The sequence below is a fragment of the Etheostoma spectabile genome, chromosome 6, assembly GCF_008692095.1.
Source record: "Etheostoma spectabile isolate EspeVRDwgs_2016 chromosome 6, UIUC_Espe_1.0, whole genome shotgun sequence".
In the NCBI taxonomy this organism is placed as follows: domain Eukaryota; kingdom Metazoa; phylum Chordata; class Actinopteri; order Perciformes; family Percidae; genus Etheostoma; species Etheostoma spectabile.
In genome coordinates, this window is record NC_045738.1 from 7,994,888 (window position 1) to 8,004,156 (window position 9,269).

Here is a 9,269-nt window from a genome sequence, read left to right on the forward strand (position 1 = left end):
ACACACACACACACACACACACACACACACTATATGGCATATAGCCGAGCGCACTTCTCCTGTCCAAATAGTCCGGCAGCGGTTCCAGCCCCAATAAATTTGGATCAACAATAGTGTGTGGCGAAGCAGCAGGAGCCTTCAGACCCGTTCCCCTCAACTAAACTCACCCCCAGACTGTTCAAAGCCAGCCTGCTACCCACAGGAACAATACCATAATCAAAATAGAATTATGCAGTTTCAAATTAATAGCAGGGTCTCATAAATCTGCATTTCCAGGTTATATGAGTAAGCTATGAACTTTTCAGTGCTCTTCTAAATTATTGCGTTAGACACACAGACAAACACACTTTGGCTGATGGCAGATGTCTAGAAGACAGGGGTGAAATATTTGTCACATCTGTCTGTTTGCGTGATTTGTGAATGTGTATAATATATATATTGCATGCCATTTTATGATACAGTAAAAGAAGTAGGATTTGTGGTACAGTTCTGGTTCAGTGCAGCAGAGCAGGTTTTTAGACTTAGATCCCTTTAGCTTTGATTCCTCCATAAACAGACGCACGCACGCACACACACGCACGCACGCACGCACGCACGCACTTTTCATTTTTAGCTTGACTCTTTAGTGTGCGTTTTTTTTTTAGCCCCGCAAAAGTGTTGCTGAGAATAAATCTTTCTTCAGGACTATCTAAGCATGCTCTTCTTCTTACCAGGTAACCATGATATCTGTTTGAGGCAGGTGACACTGTCGGTCATCGGGGTTTAGGATTCTGAGAGGCAAGACCATTACAGCCTCCACAGACACCACGGCTCGAGACCTACACACAAAACACACACCCAAATGTACGCACGCACGCACACACACGCGCGCACACGCACACACACACACACACACACACACACACACACACACAAACAACACACCACACAAAACACAAACACACACACACACACACACACACACACACACAGACACACACACACACACACATTATTACACAATCTGACATAAGAACTTGAAAGTCTCAAAGACTTTCAGAAAAAGCACAAACAAACACAACGACACTTTGGTAATTTTTACTGTACACTGACACCTCGCCGGCGCCGAAAGCACCCACGATCAGATCTGCAGAGAGAGAGAGAGAGAGAGAGAGAGAGAGAGAGAGAGAGAGAGAGAGACATTACTTTGTATTGTTTGTTTATATTAATTTGTGTGAGCTTTCACAAATTGTTCTTGTTACTTCCATGCCAATGAAGGTAATGGAATGGAATTAGAGAGAGAGAGAGAGAGGAGAGAGAGAGAGAGAGAGAGAGAGAGAGAGAGAGAGAGAGAGAGAGAGAGAGAGAGAGAGAGAGAGAGACGGGGAATACAGAGCTTCAAAGAATGCCACAGATGGGACTGATTTTAAGGTCTCCAGCAATCTTCATCAAACGCAGCCTTCTTACGTTTATACACACACACAAGCACACACACATACACACTCTCACATGCACACACGCAGGCACGCACATGCACACACACACACACACACACACACACATAAACACACACATTGTAATTTTGCCTTGACATTCTATCACCTTGCTTTTCCTTTCACACATGACCCAGCTCAGACTAAATTCATAAACACAACATGCGTTAATTGTGTGTTTGTGAGTTCATTGTGCATGCATTCATGTTTGTGTGTGAGTGTGTGTTGCAAGACAGGGACCCAATGCTGCATTCCAGTGCCATTAGAAAGTTCACATCGCTCCATCACATCACGCTAAGCAACAACATTTCCCAACAGCTCCTAATTGTAAGCAGGAACCGATCTCATCTATATGTGATTTTTATTTGTTTTCATGGCTTTTGCGATGAACACAAACTGTTAATTGGCTCTTGTGAGTTTAAAATAGAGTCTGGTATTTAATGGCTGTGGTTAGGGGACACATACCAATGAAAGCCACACACATATACACATACAAAATATACACATACACTAGACACAACATGCACACATACAAGTGCTGATTAAAACAATGTGAATTTGAAGAGAGGCACTTAATGGATACAAGCCACCACTGCAGATGCTGCAAAACTAAGTTTTCTGATCCTGAGAAAGACAGAATAACCTTATGCTGCACGGTGAGAGAAAACTGGGGTTGCAACTAATTATTGTTTTCATTGCTAATTAAACTGTTCTCCAAAGACTTGAATGTATTTAGTTTACAATGAGATAAAACTGAGAAAACCACCAAATACTGACAATTGAGAAGCACCTAACTAAAAGCAACTATCATTGGTAAATGCTGCGGTAACCTGCTCGCAGCATTGGACTAAACTGGTGGAAGTGTACTCTTGTAGTCTTTTTTCGTCATTTACTGTGTCTTTCCTCTCCTGCGTATTTAAGAAGAAAGGGACTAATTGAATCTGAGAGAGGCACATCTGTTTCTGCCTTTGGCTGCAGTCACTCTGAAGTCCCCCTGAAACCACAACATTAAACATTTAGGCCCTGTCCCTCTTCCCCTGTGGTGTGCTATGTCGCTATGTCTGTGTGTGTGTGTGTGGCTCTGTGTGTGTATTGTATTGAAAAAGCCTGCAACAAGAAAAGACCCCAAGAAGTCGGTTTTGTGGGACAAAAGGAGAGTTATGGAAAAGGGGGGAAAAGAGCCCAGGAGGAAGGGGGGGATGATAAAAAAAAATGGGGTCAGAGGATAGTGCACTTGGCCTTTAAACCGCAATCTGTAAAAGCCATCAGAAGCAAGGTGTGTTTTCAGCAGAGGGAGAGAGACTGTGGGACCACCTCACTCCCAGTCCAAATTCCTCTGTTCATCCTGCTGTTGGATTTGTGTAACCTGGAAATTCATCTCCTCTTCTGCCATGGGTGTGTGTGTTTGAACAGTGGTTGTCTGTACTCCTTATCCTCACTCTTTTGTTTGCTCTCAAAACCACTGCATGGCATGATACTGATTTGTGGACAGGGTACCTTTGGGGTTAAGTGTCTGTGAGAGTGTGTGTGGGTGCATGGCTGCACCAAGGGCTAAATCAAATAACGGCTCACTTTCCTTTTCATGTCAATCCCATTTCCTTATGCACAGGAAAACTTGCCTGCCACTGTTAATTTGAGGTGTGTGTGTGTGTGTGTGTGTGTGTGTGTGTGTGTGTGTATAGAGACACACTGCACCATACCAACACACAAATGGGCTGACACACCAGTGTGTACACTCTCATATACACTCCACTCATTGATGGCAGATCTAGGTGAAGGTATAGTCAGTAACTGAACTGCTTTGGTTGATGGTGTCTGTCCTGGGCTGTAAAAACACAACCTCCATCTAGAGTTTAGACAGACTGTCAAGCTGTCACTGGGTGCCTACCCTGCCTGTCTATTTGGCTGCAGGGGACTGGTCTCCATGATGAAATGTCAGAGGTCAATGGCACTCAATGGAAAAGGAGGGGGTTCTGAGAGAGACATAGAGGATTTCTTAATTCTTGGATGCATGTGTGGGATTTCAAAACTATTTGGTAACTTGCCAGCCATAATACATCTTTTCAAGTTCATTTTTGTATTATAAAAGTAAATATGTCACACTGCAGGCAGGGGGGACTGGCTGTTCAAAATTCAGGAGGATATATATTCTCAGGATTGATAAACATGGCAGGTTTCTTTAAATGTAAATTTGCGGCATGAAACTATAGTACAGAGGGAACAAGAAACATGCAAAACAAATCGCTACAAAAGAAGAACAAGGTCCAAATTTGATCATTTTTACCTATTTACACCAAAAAAATAAGTACATCCAGAATGAGCTAAAAATAAAGATGGCCACTTACTATACAAGCAGACGTGGAACTCAGTAATACATTTTACACCTACTTACCGACATAATGACCAACTTAATGACCCCTCGCCACCACACACATCCAAATCACAGACCCGACATGTCTCTGTGTCTGTAACTCTCTCAGCAAGGCATGTGATTGACAGGTCAAACATTGTCAGTTTTTGACCTTTGACCTCTCGGCTGAACCTGAAATTCACCCTGAGGCAATCTGACCCCCTTCCGGTAAACAGCTGACCCTAACCTTAACTCCAGCCTTTAGTCTGAACCATTCTCTGCTTATTGGCTTCCATGCATGAAAAATCAACTCAGTGCTGCTTCTGTGTCATGCTCTCAACCAAAGTAGCTTAATGAAGCTTAATCCTGAAGAGTGGACCAGAAGTGTGGGTTACATTTTTGTTCCTGTTCTGGCTTTTTTTTGTCATCTTGTGTCTTTTCCACCTTTTATTACCTAATGTAAGCTATCAAATAAAAACACAAATATATGATCTATATATCTATCTATATATATATATTATATATATATAATCTTTTAGAAACCAAGTCCGTTAAAGCTAAAAGTGGAACTTAATCATCACCCTTTCTTCGCTCTATGTTCCTAATGACATTTAACATCCATGGGAGCATATGGCAGCTTTAGCAGGTCTCCCAGACGCCTGTGCAGTGCTCTCATAATACTGATCAAACATCTCTGGCTCCTTTGAACAGTGTGACTTTACTACTGTGCTAATGACACTGTGCGTGTGAGTGTGGTTCACTTCCGCCAGCCAGCTCAGTAATGACAGACGACACAAGTGCTGCACGTTTGTGTGTGTGCATGTTTATATGGTGTGTGTGTGTGTGTGTGTGTGTATACCACCCATGAGTTCCTACTCCACTTTGTCCTGTACTAGCATAAGTTTCAACCTGTGGCCCCTGTGTGCGTATTTACTGTTCAAAGTTTTTAATTCAGGATCTCTGATTTGCAGTGGGCCTGCACAGGGTCTAGCTTTGACCTGGAGCCTGGCACATGCTCAACATACACTCTGGGGCTGCCAGAAATACTGATCACAAGCCACACATGTGAACTGTGTGTACTACTGTGTGTGTATTTTCCTTGATATCCTGTTTGTGGAATGGAGAAATCATGAAAAGGAAAACAGAGAAAAAAGGGAGAGGGGCAAAGAAAATTTCTCTAATTTTCAGCCTAATCTGTAGAAGCACAAAGTCAAAGTAATGCTGAGAGCAGAGTAGCTCTAAATTAGGTAGGAAATTAGGTAGTAAAACAGTGGTTTTACAGACCTGCTTTGTTTTAAATTGGTTTTTTTTTCTAAACAGCTTCACACTCCTATTAAAAAATCCTCTCCTTTTCAACTCTCTTGTGATTGTAGCAAGGTTTATAAAATGTTTTGTAAAGTCAGAAGGTGGAGGTGTCTGGTAAAGTAGGTAGGTGGCATATAAAGTATGAAGTTGCCTTCATGTAATTTGATCGAATGTTGCTTTGTCTACTCACAGTTTTAGGTACATGACCCAAGGCTTGAATGTCTGAACATGCGGATAATGTATTATTATATTTCTTTCTTTCTCCTAATCTTGTGTTTTCTCTACTTCTTAAGTACTGCAAATCCCTAAAGAATGGATGCGGCAGCAGTTCATTGGCAATCATCCCTATACCCCCTTCTTTAAACTGATGACTTTACCAGAGAAGATGAGGAAAGCAATACAGCAAAACATGGGTATGGTAGAGGAGGAGGGCATGGGGGGAGCATGAAATGTGGAGGTCAAGAAGGAAGAGGAGGGAGGCTGTAATGAGAGGAGCCAGGAGGACAGTGGAAAAGTAAGGAATGCAAGTCTGAGAAAGAATTTTGATTATAACATGGGGAGTTGAGTGGGGAAGGATTGACTTGCTGAGTGTGAGTATTTACCAGGATACTGATTGTTGTCCAGGTCTTGGCCTCCTCTCAGAGTGAATCCATATCCAGGCAAACTGCCACTGGGTGTCCTGGCTGCTCTCAGCTCTTGGCTCAGTGTCAGGCCTTGCGTGGATACATCTTTGTTACCATTAAAAATCAATACTCTGCCTCCACGCTCCTCGCCTCCAAACGGACAGCCAACCGCTACGTCTAAGGGATGACACACACACACACACACACACACACACACACACACACGGTTTTGACATCAGCAGGGTTAAGGCCCCTCTGAGACAGCAGCAGAGGAACACATACAGGTAAAAGGAAAGAGAGAAGGAAAAGAGCTTGACCTTCATTTACCTGCACTGTGGTCCATGGCAGCACAGCCATTGAGATAATTATTTAATTTCTATTTGTTTTACTCATCTTTTAATCTTGTCTCTTTCTTTTTCTGTCTGGGCACTGTTTAGGTCATTTCTCTAATTTGTGGATACTGTGCTCTGCTTTCTGTTGGCAGGGCATCAAGTACATGCCCTATTCCTTGGGTCCTAAAGGGATAGTTTGATTTCTGGAAATGTGGTTATTCGCCTACTACTGAATTATTTGAGAAAATCGATACCACTGTAATGCGTTAGGCTGGTTTAAATCTTCTGATCTAATTATTGGAAGGAAAGTTTAAAAAATGTATTTCCAAAAATGTTGAACAATAACTTTAAAGCTCATTTAACTTTTTCTACCTTTGCCCAAACTGTTGTTTTTATGCAGGACATCATTGCTCATAGTAAGAAGATGAGACAGACATGAATATAACAATATACTGCAAACATCTGTCCTGGTATGAAAAGTAATAGATTCCTTTACCATGTAAAGGGCTATTGGTGATACATCTTCAACCTCTTCATGTCCACACACTGCACTGTCCTGTATGAAAGTATCCCTCATAGCTGTAACTGTCCAAACACCTCTAGACATCCTGTTTTTCTCCAGACCCCCCCTCTCTCAGCCTAAACAACTAGTTCCACATGAAGCAGATTGAGGGGTAGAGAGGATAAATGCAACCATGTGTGTATGCAAGTGTATATATGAGCCTGTGTGTGTGCAAGTCTGTATGTGTATGTGTGGGTAAGTGTAAATAACTGAATAGCTGTGTAAAAAAAACACATCTTACTTTAAAAAAAGTCTTCAAATAATGTGAAAGTCCCTTATGGGAATTGTTTAACAGCATCCCACACAATGCAGACATCCACAGCAAAATAGCTGAACACCCACTGTGATCACTGAGACCAAAAATATAAGAGATTGTTACTCAGAGATAGAAACAGGCTAACACTCTGTGAGTGATGGTGACAGCCAGTGTTGGTTGATGAAAAAATGAAACACAAAAAGAGCCACATGGCAATTTGAATTAGCTAAATTGTAAGCTCTCTTTCTACAGCTGACATTCATAAAGCCTTGAAGAGAGAGGCTTGGGGTATGGTTCTGCTTTTATGGAGAATTCGGGAAATGGAGTGATGACGTCTCTGCTATGGGAGAAGAAAGGACACTGAGCCTCAGTGTCATCACAGACAGGAGAGGGAGCTGTCAGTGATTATGCATGAGGGCACAGGTATACGTTTGACATGCTGCTGAAAACCTCAATCACAATGTTTCCATGGGGATGCTGTAATGTTATGCCAAATGATAAAATCATGCACAGACACGGACTTGTTCTCATTAGATTAACTATTAACAAGTCTTCTCTCTGCATGTTGCTGCAGCTGGTAGAGAGGCTGTGTATCCTCAGAGACAGTCATATCCTGACACACTGACGCACGCCTGATGTGATTTAAAGTATGTTTCAAGTCCAGAGAAAGCTTCAATATTGATCCAATGGTTATTGATCTGATGGTTAAAGGGTTTAAAGGGGTGGGACACACATTAGGCTGTGCATTAATAATTAAACATAAATCAGCAAATCAGGGCCAGATGTGCATCAGTTCAATTGTTTTTAAATCAGCATTAAACATGCCATAGCTTCATGCAGGATTTTGACTGCAGGCTGCCTAGTTTGTGCAGTGTGTGTGTGTGCGTGTGCTTGCGTGCGTGTGCGTGTCTTTGTCCAATCAATGTGAGGATAAAACAAACACATCGAAGAGGAATGAACTCTGGGCTACAGGACAAAAACTCCCAGATGATTTTATCTTAGGGCACATCTGGTGAGTTAAAAATAAATCCAACACACACACACACACACACACACACACACACACGCGTAGCTTTATCCTGGATCATGGAGGAAACAAGTTCACACAGACAACCTTTCATCGCTGCACTTCCTGATTGGCTGAAGAGCTTTAAGTTTGCTCAAGCAGCAGCATCTGATAGGATTTCCTCAGTCAAAGACTTGAGAGGAAAAGGAAACACAGAAAAAGATTTGTCTGTCATCGGGTTTACCTGGAAACTCCAGCCAAACATGGACAGACCCAGAGGTTCATGCACTGGCAAACAAATATATGAAAAGATTTTGTTTAATTTTCTCTTTTCCCTCTTTGTTGTCTCTCTCATCTTGCATATTTTTGTTTCTCAGATGAATATCATCTGGCTCAATTTCCTTTTTATCTCATCTTTCCCTTTCTTCACCCCCTCTCTCTGCCTTTCTTGCTTTCAGCATACCATTGTATCCATCCTGGTTGATGTCTCCCAAGGGTGCTATAGACGTGCCAAAGCGCCCAAAGGTGTATGTGCCAGTGAGGGCAACAGGTTTGAAGAAAGTGAGCGGGGCCATCTGCAGGTACAGGTACACCCTCCCCACCTCTCTGGGTTTGGTCTCCATCTCTCTCTCCATGTAGAGGGGCGCTCCAACCAGCACATCGTCGGTCCTGTGGACATAATCTGTAGTTTCAATGCTATGAAAGACAGTAGAGAGTATGTGTCTATAGTGACAAGGACATTTTGTACTTACCCATCTCCATTCAGGTCAGTGACAGCCACTGAGTAGCCGAAATAGGAGGCCATCTGAGAGCCAGACGAGAAAGGAACATGAGCTTTTTTTTTAACAGTAATTACCCAATGTGGTTACATTTTTATCTAATTTCATTTTCATAGCCATTCAAATTCGAAAAAAGGAAAACAATCCATAACAGCTGGTGCCCACAGTGCAGAAGTTTATGTGCAGCCCTGCAAAATGACAGACTAATGCACTGTGTTGATGCTCCTACCTGTTCGCCTGTGAAGTTCTGGATGAAGGTCAGATTGGTGGAGTTGATCATTGCAACCTAAAACAAGCAAATAGACTATCAGATACAATCCGCCGTGACTAATAAAGCACCAGACTTTGTCCTCACAGCTCTCCAAGAACAAACATGGTCAAGCAGTCTGACAAACAGGGACATGAAGAATGCAGGAAAAAAGTCAGAAACCGCATTAAAAAAAGCTTTTATTGTACTAAAACCTCTTTTTTCCCTGTCCTCCCCCACCACCATCATCTTTGTGCCTTTACCATTTCCCCCCTCATCTTTCTCTCCTTCCCCCCATCCTAACCCCAGTTGTGGGGAGAGATGTAGGGGGGGGGGG

The 9,269-nt window shown here is 42.5% G+C and overlaps 1 protein-coding gene across 1 annotated transcript in view; it reads right to left on the reverse strand.

The window, feature by feature from the left end:
* Positions 1–9,269, reverse strand: part of itga8 (integrin, alpha 8) — a 42,219-nt gene that overhangs the window by 21,798 nt on the left and 11,152 nt on the right. Inside the window, exons 10-15 of the mRNA XM_032519441.1 lie at positions 8,915–8,971; positions 8,659–8,711; positions 8,370–8,575; positions 5,730–5,927; positions 1,083–1,126; positions 711–820 (exon numbers count right to left, since the gene is read on the reverse strand). Of these exons, the coding sequence (XP_032375332.1) occupies positions 711–820; positions 1,083–1,126; positions 5,730–5,927; positions 8,370–8,575; positions 8,659–8,711; positions 8,915–8,971 (668 nt within the window). The remainder of the gene's footprint in view (positions 1–710; positions 821–1,082; positions 1,127–5,729; positions 5,928–8,369; positions 8,576–8,658; positions 8,712–8,914; positions 8,972–9,269) is intronic.